Source organism: Diospyros lotus, chromosome 6, assembly GCF_014633365.1.
Source record: "Diospyros lotus cultivar Yz01 chromosome 6, ASM1463336v1, whole genome shotgun sequence".
Taxonomy (NCBI): Eukaryota; Viridiplantae; Streptophyta; class Magnoliopsida; order Ericales; family Ebenaceae; genus Diospyros; species Diospyros lotus.
The window spans coordinates 17,221,174-17,240,265 of NC_068343.1; the positions used below are offsets into that span (position 1 = coordinate 17,221,174).

At 36.9% G+C, this 19,092-nt stretch overlaps 1 protein-coding gene across 1 annotated transcript; it reads left to right on the forward strand.

Annotated features, from left to right (window-relative positions):
- The first annotated feature begins 1,753 nt into the window (after positions 1 to 1,753).
- LOC127803506 (uncharacterized) lies at positions 1,754 to 18,472 on the forward strand. Its single transcript, XM_052339767.1, has 9 exons — positions 1,754 to 2,555; positions 3,848 to 4,054; positions 4,176 to 4,418; positions 9,950 to 10,016; positions 10,101 to 10,295; positions 10,411 to 10,502; positions 15,815 to 15,988; positions 16,068 to 16,204; positions 17,648 to 18,472. The coding sequence occupies exons 1-9, from the start codon at positions 2,073 to 2,075 to the stop codon at positions 17,832 to 17,834; spliced, it is 1,785 nt and encodes a 594-aa protein (XP_052195727.1). The 5' UTR covers positions 1,754 to 2,072; the 3' UTR covers positions 17,835 to 18,472.
- The last annotated feature ends 620 nt before the right edge of the window (positions 18,473 to 19,092 follow it).

The window sequence follows — 19,092 nt, forward strand, 5'->3', positions numbered from 1 at the left end:
TTCATTGGTCTGTTTGGATTATAATAATTAATTACTTCCCAAAACTATATATGAGATTATGATGTAACAATTGGGCGCTCTCTTTGTCTGTACCTCCCACTCCCTCGAATTATATAGTGCAATCTTAAATAATGGCATTGTTATGGTCAAATAATTCACCATAAAGCAGGAATGATGATTAGTCAAAATACCATTTCCTACCCAGTTCTTACCTTATAATTGAACAATTAGTGTCACAACGTGGGGTAGTTTGCTTATTAATTAAGGTCATCAAGCTCAAATTCTTAGGCCCATGTATTAAATAAAAATTGACCCATGACAAATTTTTATTTTTATTTATTTTTTGTCTTATGAGAGTTACCCTTAAACTAATTAATTCTTTTTTTTATGGAAAGGAGAAATAAAAAGATTAAAAGGAAAGGAACCAGAAAAGGGCGTAATTAAGGGTGAATGCTTTTGCTTTTGTATCCAAACATTGTCTTGAAAGACGCGATTTTGGGCGTAGATGTGTTTTTCCAGGGAAGCATTAGGAAGAGTATTCACAAGCAGTATTTGTTGTTATGATTGGACTCTGTAGGTTTTAAATAGAATTGTCAATTTTGCTATGCCTAATTTTGCAAATAAAATAGCATGTCATGTCAAATGAAATGAGTATTATGTTTTAATCATTTAGCTTTACTCTTCTTGTCTTGTAAGAAGAAAAAAGAAAAATATTCATTGCCACGGCATCGGTTGTGTCTTGGACTTTAGCCGCCATTCTCAACTGAAACGAAACCCAGGAGGGCCAGCCAGCCTTGTGCAAAGGCTTAAAATGCTTTCTAATATTTGACCCTTCAGACGGACGGGCGATTGAGAAAACAAAATATAAGTAGATCATTATTGCATTTGATTCTGCCAGCCCAGTCAACCATTGTATTATAATTATAAATGCCTCCACGGTCTAAGACCATTGTCGTAATAATAAGGGAGGAATTAAGGTCTAATATTGTATATTATTTTTAATTAATAAATATTTTATCATAAATTAATAGGAGTATTTTTGAGGTGAAAAACACTTTATTTATCTTGTCCCAAAATTTATGTTAAAATGGATTTTTATAAATCCTAATATTTAGTTTGTTTAATTAAAATTGAATCAGGTTTACTTTATAATTTAATTTGACTGAATGATGATGATGATCGATGATGATTAATGTAAAGTCGAATCTATATAAATCTCACAGACCTAGTAGTTATAAATCACTCCTAATTATAATAAATAGTAACAATCACCATACATGCAAGGGAAGGGAACCGCCCTTCAATATTTTATTATGGTTTTTTAATAAACAAGAGGTCCCCTGCCCTGCCTTACACAGTCCCACCCACCCACCTCAGAGAACAGAAAGAGCTCAAGCAGTCGTTTTAGGATTCACTGTACAACACTGGCCATTCTTGTAGTCAATGGGGTCGGACACTTATATGGTACTAATAATAATAATAAGGATATAAATGAAGAAAAGCTTGAAAAATAGAGCAAACGGATAGAATATATTAAAGAGGTGGGGCAGCACAGCACAGCACAGCACAGCGGGAAGTCGCATGCTAAAATCAAGGATAAATTATTATGCAAACTTGAAAGAATACTCCTCCAGTGGGGAATAATAATAATAATAATAATAAAAACTCAAAAAGTAAACGGACGCCCCCCTTTTATAGATAGGATAGATTCACCACGCCAAGATCGTGCCTCGTAACCGGAATTTTCACCACCGCCCTCCCTCCCTCCCTCCCTCCCCGTCAGTCAGGGCCACAACCCATAAGAGAAGGTCCACACCACACCTCAAATCATCCAAAATTATTTCCTCTTTCTGGTCTCCACGCCGTCACTGTAAAATCAGCGACAATCCACTGAAAAAGAGAAAGGAGACAGAATAATATAGAGAAATTCACATCTGCCGCTGCAAAAAGTCTACTCTCGCTCTCTCTCTCTCTCTCTCTACATACATACATATATATATATATATTCGTAGCTATAAGCCAACGGCATTACATCGTTTTACGATGACCGCCGGCAACAACTGAGGGAAGGCATGGGAGACGACGTCGTTCCGAGGACGTTCCGAGCTCTGGTGGAGAGCGCCGACCGGAAGTTCGCGAGGGTACGCGACGTTCCGGCGTACGGACGGGGACAGAGCCACTGCATCCACAAGGTCTTCAAGGCGTACATGAGGCTTTGGAAGTACCAGCAGGAGAATCGCAAGGCGCTCGTCGAGTTCGGCCTGCAGCGGTGGGAAATCGGCGAGATCGCGTCTCGGATCGGACAGCTCTACTTCGGCCAGTACATGCGGACCAGCGAGGCGAGGTTCTTGCTGGAATCGTATGTGTTCTACGAGGCCATACTCAAGAGAGGCTACTTCGAGGGCTCGAAGAAAGATCGAGGGGTGAGGTTCAAGGAATTGAGGTTTTATGCGAGGTTTCTGCTGGTTTCGCTGATTATGAATCGGTCGGAGATGGTGAAGCTACTCGTGGAAAGGTTCAAGGCCCTTGTTGATGATAGCGTACAATCTTTTCGGGTACTAATTTCTCTTCTCTTTCTATGCTGCAGACCAGGCTAAAGCACCTCTTTTCATTTATGATGATTGATAATTATTCAATTTTCGTACAATTGGATCTGAAATTGAAACTTTATCGTTTTTTTTTTGGAATTAGATGCACATTCCAAGAGGAATGTTTCCATTTGACACTTAAAGTTCGGGTTAATTTAGTTTAATTTCGTGCAAAGTTTGGTAGTCGAGTTCCACTTACTAGGTTTTGCTTTTCTTTTTTCACTGTTGATGAGAGGCTGTTACTAGGGGAAGTTTCAAGTTTCTTGATGAAAGAACGATAACAAACTGGTTTTGGTTTGAGTTTCCATGCTATATTCTACACTCGTTTAGTATTTCCTGCTAAGGCATTTGTTTGATCAACATTACTGGCCCAAAAAGTGATTTGGGATGGCTCATTTTTACATGTCAAGGGGAATTCCTAGGGTATGAAAACTTGTGGAGAATTTTGGGTATATGGTTCCGTTTATGTCCATTTGGAGGTTAACTCCGAGTGATTTGATTTTGTTCTTGATCTATTCAATAATCTGATAGCTTTGCCGCTGGGAACCTCGGTAACAATTTTGACCTTTGAAAAACGTGATAAAGGGCACGGCACTGCATATGAGAGTTATTATGAACTAACTAATTGGAGGCAAAAGCATAATGATGTCCAAAGACATAGGAATGTGTACGTGAAGTATGGCAATTTGGTTGTAGAATCAACTCTCAAAGAAATATTTGAGCATCTAGCTCTTATATGTAGTTTGTCTTCCCCATTCATCTTCTTCTGTTTTTTTTGGCTAAACTTCCCCACTCATCATTTAGTTCAAGTTATTCTGCTCAAATGAGATGATGTAAGAGAATGAAGCCTTTGAATGAGGTATTTCCTCATTTATATGCAGAGTGGGGACGCTTAGGTTGAAACATAATAAAATGGAAAAAGTCAGAAAAGGCAGTAGTTATTTGCTATGATTGCTGTAACAACATCATATAAATTTTTTTGCTCATTTTAATTGTGTTAATGGAAACATGGAGCCGAATTTTATAGATTAAATGAGAATACCACATTACATGAGGCCTTTTCTTTAAATGCCTGTAACCAAATTCTTTTGCACTCTTTATGTTAGTTCCTGTTCAGCTCTTGCGGTTGAAGTACGTTTCCATTCAACTTTTTCATTGATGGTTAAAGTTTTATTTGCCATGTATTATGAGAAAGAGCCTTTTATTCTACTTCTGGCATTTCCTTGCATTGGAGTGATATTTTAACTGTTGCTTCCCAGGATACCAACTTCAGAGAATGGAAGTTAGTGCTGCAAGAAATTATTCGATTTACAAAGGCTGATTCAGCATCTATTAATCTTAATCCTTTGCGATATTTTGCTTCTATTGATTCCTATCCAGCTTCTCTTCCATATGTGGCCCGTTACCATGCAAAGAAAGTTCTGAAGTTCCGAGATGCTCTGCTAACTAGTTATCACCGAAATGAGGTGACTGTTTTTGTATATTTACATAAGAAGGTTATGGATGTTGATATGGTAACCTTTGGCCTTCGGCCTATGGTATTCAGTGTGCAGATATTTATTATCCTGTTCATGCCTTGTGATTTAGGTTAAATTTGCAGAACTTACCCTAGACACTTTCAGAATGCTCCAGTGTCTGGAATGGGAACTGAGTGGATCTTTCTATCAAAAGCATCCCATTGAACTGCATGAGAATGGTGCGCCAATTGACCACTCTGCTGCTTCTGGTATTATTCACATGAATTTGGCCGCAGATATGACCGATCCAACCTTGCCTCTAAATCCAAGGAAGGCTATTCTTTATCGTCCATCAGTGACGCAATTGATAGCTGTGAGTTTTAAAACCTGGACAATGATTTATTCTTTTGTGATTATTTAGTTTATTCTCACCCATTGCCATGTATTCATGTTCTATATACATGGGAAAACATTATTGGCCTGTGAGACCACATCAATGTGATGACGTGGTATCATATTTACATTAAATATTTCCCCCCCTTTGCTATCACATTCTCATGAATAATACTGACCATATCTAACTTGATAGTCATGATGTTACTAATATTATAGAAATGTGTTATGATAAGTAATTATCTTATCACCAAGTACAGAAAGAAATATTTCTGATAATTTCCCAGGGAAACAAAGATTAATCAATCCTAACCGAAAAAATATGGAGATACCGTAGCATTGGTAGATCTCAATTATGGAAACTCATGCTAAAAAAATTGGAAAATTATAGTGAACTGTAAAAGATGCAATTATATTGGGGACATCATTACATTGAACCACAGCCAATAAGCTGGAGCCCCGATATTATAAAATGAATATGCAGATACTGTAATATAGATAAGCATAAATGTGATGTTATGGTAAACTTTAAGAGGATCACACCATTAATTTGGTGTTGTAATATTCACAGAATTTTGAAAGAAATTTCAAAGAGTAAGTATTCGGCCAAAATGATTTTAAAGATCTAATATTAAAGATTTGAAAAAAAATACCATGGAGAGAGAAGGGAGGGAGGGAAGTCACGAAATTTTTAAGAGCTGGCATAGTAGCAATTTTACTGGACTAGGCAGTTGACTTTTCCATTGGTTTGAGGTGAATTAGTTACTGGACTTGACAGTTGACTCTTCATTTGACATTCATTTTGGCTAGTTACTGAATGGAGAGAGGGAGGTTACAAAATTTTAAGGGCCGGCATAGTAGCAATTTTACTGGACTAGGCAATTGACTTTTCCTTTGGTTTGAAGTGAATTAGTTACTGGTCTTGACAGTTGACTCTTTATTTGACATTCCTTTTGGCTAGTTGAGGTCACATTCAGCTTTCCTTCTGGTTAGTCAGGGTGAACTAGTTACTGGACTTGACAGTCAACTTTCCCTCTATTCAGTCAAGGTAGGGGCTACTAGTCTTAGCAGTTGACTTACGGTCGACTTTTCTCTTCCACAGTGGATCTCCAGGTCTCCCAAGTCAAATCTCTCAGTTGTCTTTACTGGTTGGCCATTGGCTTCAAGCACTAAATGGTCAAGTTATATATTTTCTAATCACTTTGGACAGCCGGCTTCTTAGGACTGGTTGAGGCGTTAAAAATCTGGAAAAATGAAAAAGCATTCCTAGGTGTCATTGTACATTCTGACCATATTTCATAAAATTTAGAAATTAGCAAGAGCACAAACTGTGGTGAACAATGGGTGGATGAGCTTTTCTTCTTGGAAATCAGATTTATTGAAGATATGAGCTGTACCATCTTAACCTTCAAAATATGTTTAGAAAATTTGGAAAAAATGGAAAAGGCATATTTCAAATGCTGTTGAACAAATTTGAAAGGTTTATATAAAAGGGTTAATTACCAAAACAAAATAAATTTTTTCTATGTTTTCAATCATATATTGAACTTTTATCTTTCTCAATACTAGGACTAGACTTAAATTTTGTTTCAAATTTGTACTATCATTTGTATTCCTTTAATTTCTAATGTTGCCTATCTCACTTAAATGACATGGCTTTAAAAAGATGAGTTGGTCGAATGCGGTGGCGTGTAATGCCCATGTCTCACATCTCCACCAATGCACCACACCATTGGATGCCAGTAGAGAGGTGATGTATATGCATTATATGCCACCTCATTTGGCCAACTCATCTTTTAAAAGGCATGTCATTAAAGCAAGAATGACATTGTGGCGGTAGTCTAGTGGTCCATGAGTTTTCCTTTTTCCCTTAGGTCTAGGGTTCAAATCTTAAACTCATCCTACTTGTGGGATGACCCAGACCCATGACACCAAAATGAGGGATGGATGTATGGCCTGATCTTTTGCATTGTGGTGGGGATAGGGTGGCTGGCTTACCTTTTTGGTGGTAGCTATGGCTCAAACCAAACATTCCCTAGTGAGGAAGGGCCCTCGTGGTCACGCCTAGAGGGAGTTGCTACACTGGTCGCCCCTGCCTTCCTATTGCACTAAGCAAAACAAAAAAAGAGAATGACACATATCAGTAATTAATGGACTATTTTAACACAAAATACAGAGATGGTACAAACTTGAAATGAAATGAAAGTCTAGTCCTAGTAGTGAAAAAATTGAAAACATGGTAAAAGATGGGTCTTTTTTGGTAATTTACCCAATGTGAAAAAATAGATGATTCCTCGTAGCACGGTCATTTCAAGTATTCTAGAGTCCTATCAATTTTTCATTTCTTCATCTTTCTAAAATGCTGATCATATAAACAACAACAACAACATATCCAACCTTTATCCCATTATATGGGGTCGACTACATGAATTCTAGACTTCTATATATTTCTGTTTTTTGTCATATCTTCATTTAGGCCCATACACTTCATATCAAACTTTAATGTCTCTCCCAAAGTCTTTTTGGGTTTGCCTCTGCCTCTTTTTTTGACTAATTGTTTTATTTCATCAACTCTCCTCATAGGAGCGTCTCTTGGTTTTCTTCTCACATGACCAAACCATCTTAGTCTAGAGTCTCTCAGCTTTTCCTCGATTGACACTACTACTACCTTATTACGAATAATCTTATTTCTAATTTTATCTTTTCTTGTATGGCTGCACATCCATCTTAGCATCCCCATCTCTGCTATGCTTGTCTTTTGCTCATGCTGGTATTTGACTGCCCAATATTCTGAGTCATTCAACAAAACTGGTCTTATAGCTATCTTATAGAATTTTCCTTTCAGTTTTAATGGGATTTTACCATCACATAACACCCCTGATGCATTTCTCCATTTTAGCCAACCTACCTTAATTCTATGCGTGACATCCTCGTGAATTTCTCCATCTTTTTGAATCATTGATCCCAAATATCGAAAATGGTCTTTTCTTTGTATGATTTGGTCTTCCAATTTTATTATAACGTCCTCCATTCTTGCATTCTTATTAAATTTACATTCCATATATTCTGTTTTCCTTCTATTTAATTTAAATCCCTTAGATTCTAAATTGTTTCTTCACAACTCAAGCTTAGTGTTTACTCCCGCTTTTATGTCATCCACCAACACTATGTCATCCGCAAATAGTATACACCATGGCACCTCTATCTGAATGTGTTTAGTGAGTTCATCCATTATTAAAGCAAATAAGTATGGACTTAGTACAGAATCTTGATACAATCCCATTGTAATTTTAAATGGTTCAGTATCCCTTCTGCATGTTCTGACCCTTGTCTCTGCACCATAATACATGTCCTTAAAGGCTTGTATATAGGCTATTCGGACTCCTTTCTTCTCCAAAACCCTCCATAATACTTCTCTAAAAACCCTATCATAGGCCTTTTCTAAATCTATAAACACCATATGTATGTCCTTCTAATGATCCCGATACCTTTCCATTAGGCGCCTCAGTTGGTATATAACTTCTATTGTTAACCTACCAGGCATGAAACCAAACTAATTTTTCGAGATGTTTGTTTCTTTTCTGAGCCTTTGTTTTATTATTCTCTCCTAGAGTTTCATGGTATGGCTCATTAACTTAATTCCTCTGTAATTTTCACACTTTTGAACATCTCTTTTGTTCTTGTATATAGGAACCAAAGTACTCTTCCTCCACTCATCTGGCATTTTTTTTTTGTATTTAAGGATCGCGTTAAATAATTTCGTTAGCCAAGAGATGCCCTCTTCTCCCATGCATTTCCATGCTTCTATTGGTATATTATTCGGTCCAACTACCTTATGATTTTTCATCTTTTTTAATGCTTTCCTTATCTCTTTTGATCTTATGCGTCGATAAAATGTATAGCTCACGTTTCCTTCAAAGTTACTAAAATGTCCCAACTTAACTCTTGTGTCCCCACCATCATTGAATAATTTTGGAAAATACTTCTTCTATCTCTCCTTAATCGCTCCCTCATTCACTAATACATTTTGGTTTTTATCTTTTATGCATTTCACTTGGTTTAGATCCTTGTTTTTCTTTCTCTTTCTTTAGCTAATTTATATATATCACTTTCTCCATTTTTTGTATTAAGTCGTTTATATAGATTCTCATATGCTTTTGACTTTGCTTCACTAAAAATATTTAGGGTGTTAGTCTATGCATTATTTGTCATATGGTTGTTTAGATCTACCTGTTAATCTATCCAGTAGAGATGTACAGAGGATAATGATCTTTGCACGGGAGAAAACTGTTTTGGTGTTCAGGAGCCCTGCCTTTTAAATTTTCATACACACTATATGTTTTTGGTAACATTTATACCACTAATTTATTTGTACGGTTAGTCACCAGTGGCACAACCGGAGGACTAAGTAGCTCCTCAATGGGAGTATTGATATCCTCCACATGGTGTAGTAACAGGAGAGAATGTATTTCTTGGACAAAACCCATTCCTCTCCTAACTAATTATACTTGGACCAGGTTTTGAATAACTCTTAGAACACTAAGTCTCTTGGGAAATGGGGTCAAAAAAAGAAATCCCCACCATACTGTTCTAAAAGAACATGACATTATGTCTCAAATTCTTGGGAATGTAGTGTAATTGTGAAATTAGTTATCTTTTCATGTACCAGAACAGTTCATGCTATAAGTAACATAAGTCATACATTCAATCCTGATGAAACTTTAAATTAGGAGTTCAGTAGTTGTTGCTACATCTAGAGTTCTGCAAAGCAACAATGACTGTGGCTCCTATAAATATATTTATTTGCAAGGTTTAATCCCCACCTGGTGGGATTAAGGCTTTTTTTTTATTTGTTTCCTAGGCAGTGGGATTAAGGCTTGATATATTGTTGTTCTCTGCAAGAAGTGATTGTACTTAAAAGATAACATGTTAATATATTTTGCATATCAGACCATTACTGTTACCCTGATGATTGTGCATAAAGAAAATGTTCTCTATGAATATTTGGATAAATATAGGTACACGTAAGACTTCCACCCACAGAAGTTGTGCTTTACTGTCAAGATTCATTGTTCCTTTCCTCTTGCACCATATTCAAGCTTGCATTGTTCACCATGTTTCAAGTCTGCATTGTTCACCCTGTTTGAAGTCCTGCTCTGTGTGGTTGGTGTTGCATAATGGGACCTTGTATTTGTAGTTCACAAAGTAACCAATGCATTAGAAAATTTAGGGAAAAACCAAAAAATATTCAAGAGTGCTTAGGATGATAAATAATTAGAAAGATCTTATTTGAAACTATTCCTTTTGATGATTAAATATCATGATATGGTGTCGTGCTTCATCATGTCTAAAAATTTACCTGTTGTTACATATATCTTTAGTTCTGCTATACAGTATTTGAGATTTAGCTTCCTGATCTGTACTTGTTTGGTTGTTTCTTTTGAGTTTCCTTTTGCGGTTATATAAATATGTGATTTACCTGTGTTACATCTGATGTTTTGTGTATGGTAGGTTATTGCTACAATCTGTGAGGAGCTTCCTCCAGAAAGTGTGATGCTAGTATACATATCGGCCAGAGGTTACCTTATTTACAGTCTAAAAGAAAACTGATCAGTTATTTGTTTTTACTAGGTTACAGAATTAACACCTGTGATCTGTGCAGGGAAGGCTGTTCATAGTAATGTTTCACAGATGGAAAAGTCTGGAATTTTAAGGAAATCTTCGAAGGTCAAAGTTGGTTCTCATCATACTTCCCATACACAAGGTGGCTCTATACTTGAAAACCATGTTGATGACAAAGGGAACTCGGGGCTCTGTTCTGAAGATACTTTGTGGCTAGGTCCTAGCAGAAATGGAGGTAGGAAACCTTATTTAACTATTTTGTTGCCAGGTTTTTGCACTATGGGGTTAATTTATGGAAAGCTCTTTTGTATCATTTTATGATGCATTTCGAAAACCTTGTGAATTTTCAGGTTCAAATTGTCTCTATCCTGGTGATATAGTTCCTTTTACCAGAAGACCTCTTTTCCTAGTTATTGATAGTGAGAACAGCCATGCATTCAAGGCAGGTTTGTCAAAACTTGTGTGTCAAGGTTTTTGTTTTGTGAGCATGATGATGATATACAGCTATGCTGGCATCCCTGTCATATGTTTTCTTTGAAGTAATTGTCCTTATAAGAAGGGAGCAGGCTGGTAACTCAATGACATTTTTAGTTGTAGCTCCAAATATTTATATGCCAATTTAGCAGAACTGGAGAAGGGGACTTTACCTTTTTTCTTCTTTCCCTAGACCCTAGAAAATAATTTCTGGCACTAGCCCTCTTATAAAATTTTTCTTTTAGATTCTGCTAAAGTTAAAAGAAAAATTTTACAAGACAGTGACTATAAGACCAGTTTTGTTGTATGGCATAGAATATTAGGTAGTAAAGCATCAACATGTTCAAAGTGTAAATGGAGGTAGGGTTATGATGGATGTACAACGATATAAGAAAATATAAAATTAGAAATAATGTATTTGTAATAAAATCAGAGTGGTTTCCATTGAAGATAAGCTGCACAAAACAGGGTTAAGATGATTTGATCATATGAGAAAAGACCAATAGAGGCTCCTATGAGGAGATTAAATGGAATGCAACAAGTCTTTAACAAAAGAGGGGTGAGAAGACTGTGGTTGGAGACTCCTAGATATGATACATATGGCCTTACAAAAGATAAGGTCATACTGCCATAGATAAAAATGACAAGCTAGAATTCATTAGTTAAACCTATGCAGTGAGATTAAGACTTGATATGATATGTTAATAGCTTTATTTTTGGATGAGTAAGAGATAATCTTTTCTTTCTTCCTTTTTTTTTTCCCCCTTTTTGCTAGATGTAAGAATATTTTCCACATTTGACTTCATGAACCTAATCTTTCCCATACTTGTGAGCACAGTGAGTTCCAAGTTATCGTTCTTTAGAAGGGCAACAAATGATAGAGGGAAGTCTTCCAAACCTTATGAGTGCTAAATGTTGTTCAAGAGGGTCTTCCTCTTTCTATTTGGGCTGTAACAAAGTTTTTTTTTTCTTTTTGTTTTTATACACTAAAAGGGTGATCAATTAGAGGATGGTGTGCTTAGATTATTTGTGCTACAAATTTGGATTACTGTGACATGAATATCTTGAATCATTTCAAGGGGTACTTTGATTTTGATGCCACCAGAATATGTAATGAATAACATTGGAGAAAAAGAATTGGTCCATAATTTATCTTCTTCCAAATCATATCATCCAGCAACTACTTAAAACTACTTTCCCTATTCATGATATTAGAGGGCAATGATGTGTTGTATGTAGGGATGTAAATGGGGCCCCAATTAACCTCATTTACATACTTGTTTTTATAAATTTTCAGAAGAGCCTTATGCTATATTTGTTTTAATGTTAAATTGGATTAATTGGGAGTTTGGAACCCATTGGGGACCCATTTAAATCCCTAGTTGTATGTGTGAGTGTTAATGGATTGAGTCCATGGGTGATTAGCTAGATCAGAAGCTAACCCCTTCAAATACCTCCTTCCCTATCTACCTATGTTGAAATCTAGGGCTCGTTAGAGAGGACCCTTCGATCTCTTGCACATAGAGTATGTTGGAAAAAATATTATTCTTATTACCTTCTAATCAACTACAATAGGGTATTGATGACATAACCTTAGACACTCTTATTAGGAAACAAATTCCAAATCTCCTAATCAAAACAGGAAAGGACCTAACAATATTAGGAAATAAGAAACTGACTCAAAATATGAAAAAATATCTCCTAATCAAAATAGGAAAAGACCAACAATATTAGGAAATAAGAAATTGACTCAAAATAGGAAAAGATATAATCCTATTCTGTTTTGGACTTTCAACGCTGGTAGATTTGCGTGATTGGAGGTCTGGTTATATTGCCCGTTACATCACCCCCTACTTTGTAAATGTGCTTGTCCTCAAGCACAAATGAAGGAAAATTAGCCTTGAGAACCGCCTCTTGCTCCCAAGAAGCTTCAGCCGGAGACAAATCTACCCAATGAATGAGAAACTCTGTTACCATTCTGAAGTCGCAAATCCAACACTGCTTGAGGGTGAAAGTGAGGTTCTGCCCCACATGGCGGAAGTGCAGGTGTCACTGCAGGTAATCCTCCATGAAAGTGTTTTAAGATAAGAAACATGAAACACAGGGTGTACCTTGCTGTCCTCAAGCAAGGATAGCTCATAAGCAATGCTGACAATGTGGCAAAGCACCTGAAAAGGTCCATTGAAACGTGGGGACAACTTCTTATTGAAATGAGAAGTGATCAATCCCCTATGGTAGACTGTAAATCTCGACAGTGTTGATCTTCTTGTTTCTTCGTGGCAGCCTGAGCTTGTAACAAACTATCCCTTAAAGACTTCGAAACAGAATCCCATTGCCACAAAGCATAGTCCACAGTCTCTAACCGAGCCGTACCTGAATCATAAGAGAGCATTTGGGGAGGAGCTTTCCTGTAAACCACCTCAAAAGGTGTGGTTTCAAAGTGGAATGGAACCTTGTGTTATAGCAATATTCAATCCAAGGCAACCAATACATCCACTCTCTAGGTTGATCCCCACAAAGCATCTCAAATACATCTCAATTATACGATTAACCACTTTAGTTTGACCATCGGATTGAGGATGGTAGGCTGAGCTAAAGTTGAGAGTAGTGCCACCCAGTTTAAACAGTTCCTTCCAATTTACAGTTGAGAACTATGACTTGCTTGGTCTAATAATCCCTTGTTTCATCATGATCTCACATTGCCGCTCAATTTCATCCTTCTGCAAATATGTGTACCGGTATGGTCGCATGACTACTGGCTTCGTTCTAGGTAGCAAGTTAATTTGGTGATCATGGTTCTGAGGTTGTGGTAACCCTTGAGGTTTAACAAAAAGATTGGCAAACTCCACAAGTAACCTTTCAACCTCGTTACCGTCCATCCCAGGTTGGACCGTAGCCCTACAAGCTGCCCCATCCAATTCTGAATCAACCTGTTCTTGCAACCTCTCAACCTGGTCACCTTGTTGAAACACCATTGTCATGTGCATGAAATCCCATTCAATTTTTTCCAGTGTACTTAGCCAATCCACTCCCTAGACCGCATCAAACCCTCCTAATCGGAGAACAAACAAGTCAGCCATGAATTTCCGCTTTCCCACAGTAAACTCAACTCGTCTCCATCACTCAGTGCTTCGCACTCGCTCTCCATTAGCCACCATGACTGAAAACCCCTGTTTGCCGTCTAGAAACTCTGTCAATTGTGCTGCTAATGCGGGACTTGCAAAACTACGAGTGCTACCCAAATCAATCAGAATTAGTACTAGAATCCGTGTTACCTTAGCCTTGACCTGCATATTTGAGAAGTTGTCATGTCTGTAATTGTGGGCTTGGGTAAAAATTCCCCTTCCCCCTCCTGGTCTGTTTCCTCGCCCACAGCCAGATCAGTGCAAAACAGCTGCTTGCAATGGTGGTTTGGTGTGAATAACTCATCGCAATTAAAGCACAGGCCCTAGTCACGACGCTCTGCCATCTCCACCCATGTCAACCTCTGCCTTGGAGGGGTATTTGATCTTGGTGCCATCAACTGGTTACTAGGTTGCGGTTTCCCTTGTGGACGCCCCATAGCTTGTTTAGACTCAAAAATCTTTTGTTCATAAATTCTGGCCAAATGCATAGCCGTTGCTAGTGTCTTAAGGCTGCTGTACTTCTACATCAATTCGTATTGATCCTTGCAATCCACTAACACACATCTCAACCTCTTGTGATTTGGTCATCTTCTCTTACCTTGCCAACATTTGCTCAAATCTCCATTGATAGTCTGCCATTGATCCCGTTTGTTTCAGTTTTGATAGCTCCCCAAATCTGCTTCCTTGAACTGGGGTGGGGTGGGGACCAAATCTGTTGTGGCAGTTTGCCTTGAATTTAGCCCAAGTCAATGTTGAAGCGTCCTCTTCAAAATTCAGAAACCAAACCAAATCTGTGCCTCTCCTTCCAGGTGGAAGGCTGCTAGGCCCACCTTTTCCTTTTCTGCAGTCTGCTGGTGCTGGAAGAAGTGCTCACACCAATTTAACCAAGGTAATGGATCTGTCTCACCATTGTAACAAGGGAAATCCAGCTTAGTGTAGCATGGCACAAATCCTCCTCCTGCGCCAATGCCCCTAGTGAGTTCTTGCTGTCTTGGCCACTGCACAGTGTCCTCCCCTGCACCTGACACTGTTGAACCCACCTAATAGAGTCCATGTCATGCATAAGGATTTGTATTTGTGCTGACATTCGCTCTGGTTTGGCTACCTCAGTTGCATGGTACTCTTCTTGCTTCGGCACATTATAGCCATACTTCTTCATGAGTTCATCAAAAGCCTGATGGAAACTATTGTCGCCTATGGTTGGCTCTAATACCAATTTGTTAACTGATCGAGTCCACAAGCGATTAGCTAGATCAAAAGCTAACCCCTTCAAATACCTCTTTTCCTCTCTAGCTATGTTGAAAGCTAGGGCTCGTTAGAGTATGTGTGAAAAAATATATTCTTATTACCCTCTAATCAACTACAATAGAGTATTTATAACATAACCTTAGAGAACCCTAATAGGAAATGAATTGCAAATCTCCTAATCAAAATGGGGAAAGACCCAACAATATTAGGAAATAAGAAACTGACTCAAAATAGGAAAACAAATCTCCTAATCAAAATAGAAAAAGACCCAACAATATTAGGAAATAAGAAACTGACTCAAAATAGGAAAAGAAATAATCCTATTCAGTTTTGGACTTACTTCTGTGCTTGTAAATTTGGGTGGTTGGAGGTCTGGTAGTATTGGCCATAACAGTGAGCCTTGTTTCTTTTTTTTTTAAGCTTCACTTTCGTTGTGCAGTTGTTTGAGAGAATTTCTAACTTGTTTTTGAACCAATTTTTTATTTCCTGGGATCATCTTAGTGAAGAAGTGATCTATAGAAGTTATAGATATTTTCTTTTCCTTCTGTTTTTAGTTCCTTTGCCTAGACTTCTTTTATTATTGAAAAAGTTGGTATCAGAGGGCAGTTTTGTCCAATTTGTTATTGTAAAAACTTTGTGGACAGAAACTGCATAAAATCCCCAACCCCTGGCCCTCTTTCCCTACTCTTTTCTTATACCTTGTCCTTTGTCCACCGTTCACCAAATTTAAAAGATTGTTCTGTTGGAACCTCTTCTGCAACATAGACTGTGATGGTTCAGTTGGACCTTGTCTTACACAAATAACTGCTTATATATTCATTTAAATTCAGTTCAAGGATGGCATTCCCCTTACGAGGCAGCCATCATCTCTATCTGTCAAATTGATTGTGTATCAAATGAATTCCAGGCCATGCATGGTGCAGAAAGGGGGGAAACTGCTGCCCTTCTTCTTTCCCCTTTGAGGCCATCATTCAGGAACAGTGAAATTACACAAAATGGAAGTCAGTTTACATTGTTCTTAACTGCTCCTCTGCAAGCATTCTGCCAATTGATTGGTCTCACCTGTTCTGCCAATGATCCTGTGAGTTAATTGGAAAATGTTATGAACTAACTACTGTAATTCAAGCATACACAGTCCATTTATGAGGTTCTCCTTCCAGGATGTTTATAATGATGCTAACAAAGTGCTCTCCACTTCATTCTCGGAATGGGAAGTGATACTCTGTACATCAACTACACTGGACCTGGTTTGGGCTCAAGTTTTGTCAGATCCATTTCTGCGGCGGCTTATTCTTAGGTAAGTGTGGTTTTTAGACAACGGATTTGTTGGTCATTATCCTTGCACTAAAAGTACATTTCAGAATTTTGATCGCTAATCATTGGGTACTGGAACTAAAAAGTATTGCTTCACAAATTGTTTGATTTGTCTTCAGGGAATATACTAAATGGCCGAAAGTTGCTAAAATTTCAACAAAAATTAGAAAAATGAATTAAGGAAGTTGGATGTGAAGGCAGTTATCATTATTATTTTTTAGAAGAAATTTCGTATTTGGACTGCTTAAAATAGCAAGCTGAAGATACGAGTGAGAGTTCTCAGATTTTGTCAAGAAATGTGAAAACTATATTGGTCTCATTACATGACATCTTTAGCCTCCTCTACATTTATAGAGATAAACAGGACATCTAGGAAGTATGAAAACTTCTTTTTGGGTGTCACACCCTTGCTCAACACACGTGACATGGATACTTGTTGGACATATACTTGTATGACATGCCTAATTTTTTACTATTACTTTCATCTTTGGGCATACCCTCTTTGCCAAAAAAAAAAGTAAAGGTCTTACTGCATATAAAAATGAGCTTTCCCTGAACATTGCAAAGCAGAAAGTCTCATGCATTGAGGAGTTTCGTTTTTGGATAAGTCTTAGAACATTTTTTTTTAGAACAAAGTCTTAGAACATTTTGAACACACACTACTTTGTTTATGGGTTGGACACGTGATGGATCCTCCCTAGAACACGTCAGGGTTCTTAATTGAGTTTTTGTAATATCTTTTGTTTGGAAGCAAAATCTAAAATACAATTATTTTTGGATAGAGAATAGAATACACAGTTGAGCTTAATTACAATGCTGGCAGAAAGAGTTTTTTTGTAAAGTGAGTGATATTTGTATTTATCTTTTTTTATGGATTTAATGGTGTTTTTCTATTAGATTCGTGGTATTTTTCTTTTTCAATAGTTTTCAATATGATTATTATTTTTAAATGAATGGAGTCTTCATATTCAATGAGTGATACTTTTTCAATATTTTTAATGAAAGCTACTAACAGAAAACATTATAATTTTTGTTGCATCGCTATCATTATCCATATCTTGATTTTTTTTTTTTTTCAAGTCACTCTGTCCTGTGTTTGTTTTTGTACTGGTTTCTGTACTCATGCCCGTATTTGTGTTCATATTCACATCCATGATTCTTGGGGGGTTATGCTCCGACAATCTCCTGTTTTCATAGGTGCAAAAACATAAAAAATGTTCACAGGCAGTCTTTGGCGACAGCTCCGCATAACTTGGTAGCACTCACAACAAATCAATATTAAATGCAATCTCAATCATGCTAATGCTTCACCCAGAACAATAGATCTTACTAGTTACGACAATAATATTAATTCTGATGAATACATAGCTTTAAAATCAATGCTCTGATTAGAATGGTAAAGCTGTGTGCGATTTTCTCTTGCCAGATTTATTTTCTGCCGAGCAGTCCTTGCTTACTTCTGCTCTCGGGAGGATAATGATCAATATTTGCCAGTTTGCCTACCCCAGCTTCCTGAATCTGTGGCTCCGAGCTCTGGAGTTGTGCATTCAGCCGTGTTCCGGCTTGCAAGCCATCTGGATGTTGCCGACTGTTTTCACTTCAACAACGCATAGTGTTATAAGCCAGAAACAGATAGACGAGATTGTACATTATGATTGCTGCCTCTTAAGAGCTGGCGGTTTACACCAACAGATGGTATAAAAGACTTGCAAAATGTCAAGGATGATATGGTTTTCCGAAGGCAATACAAGAAACTTCAATGGGTGATGATGGGTTGCTTTTGTGCATTTTAGTGCGTATTTGCAGCCCTGTTTCCTTGTAGGTTTGAATGCAGAATGCATAAGATAATTTCTCCTTGCTGTTGTACCAAAACGGGTTTACATGCTGCAATGGTTGTGTTGGTTTTCGAAAGTGGCCACCTGGTGGGGTGAATTGTTCATAGGGCATACATGCTGATGCAATGCTGGTTAGGTTTGTCACAGAATTAGCGCTAATTCGTTTGTAACTTGTTAAAGAATATAACTTTTGTAGCTGAGTTTGGGGTTTTTTTTTTTTCTTTTTCTTTTTACCTTTACTTTCATCATGTCAGCGGCATTCTTGAAAATATTCTTGTAAGCAGATTGTAGATGCGCTAGACAACTCTTTATCAGTTTTCGTTTTTTTCTTTTTTTCTTTTTTTGGGGTCTCTCTTCTCTAAACAGGTAATCAGTTAAATGAACTCATGAATCATGTTGTTACCTTTTCTTTTTAATCATTGTTATATAGATGTGAATTTACAGTCACTGTGTTTTGTTTCGTACAGGATAATTTTAATTATGTTTTGACCTTTCTGTCTAAACTTTGCCTATTTAATAATAAATAAGAACCCCATGAAAGTTAATTGTGGGTGCCTAATGGGTAAAGTTCTTCCATATATTTGATATTTCATTTCCATTTCACATTATTCTCACATGCACAGCTCCAGGTCCGCCCAATTTAGTGCCCGTTAATTATGAAACTTTTTTATTTTGTCAAAATTATTTCTGTAAAAAAAATATTTTCATAATAATTGTTTTCAAGGAATAACAATTTTAGCAATTTGCAGGATAGTTTAGGAAATGTTTTTATAATAATATTGTTATGCATTTTGATAGTGATTAAAAAGTGTTTTTTAATAATAACGTTACAAAAATTATATTGATAAAAATGTTTTATAAGTGTAATATTTGTAATTTTAAATGTTAATTAGAGGTAATATTTGGTTTAAAAATTATTTTATATTCTCTTTCGACTTTTATTTCATAACATAAATCGAAAAGTTTTACTTTTATTTCACAGCAAAAAATAATTTATGATGTCAGTAATGCTACTTTTTTTATAAAAAAAAAAATT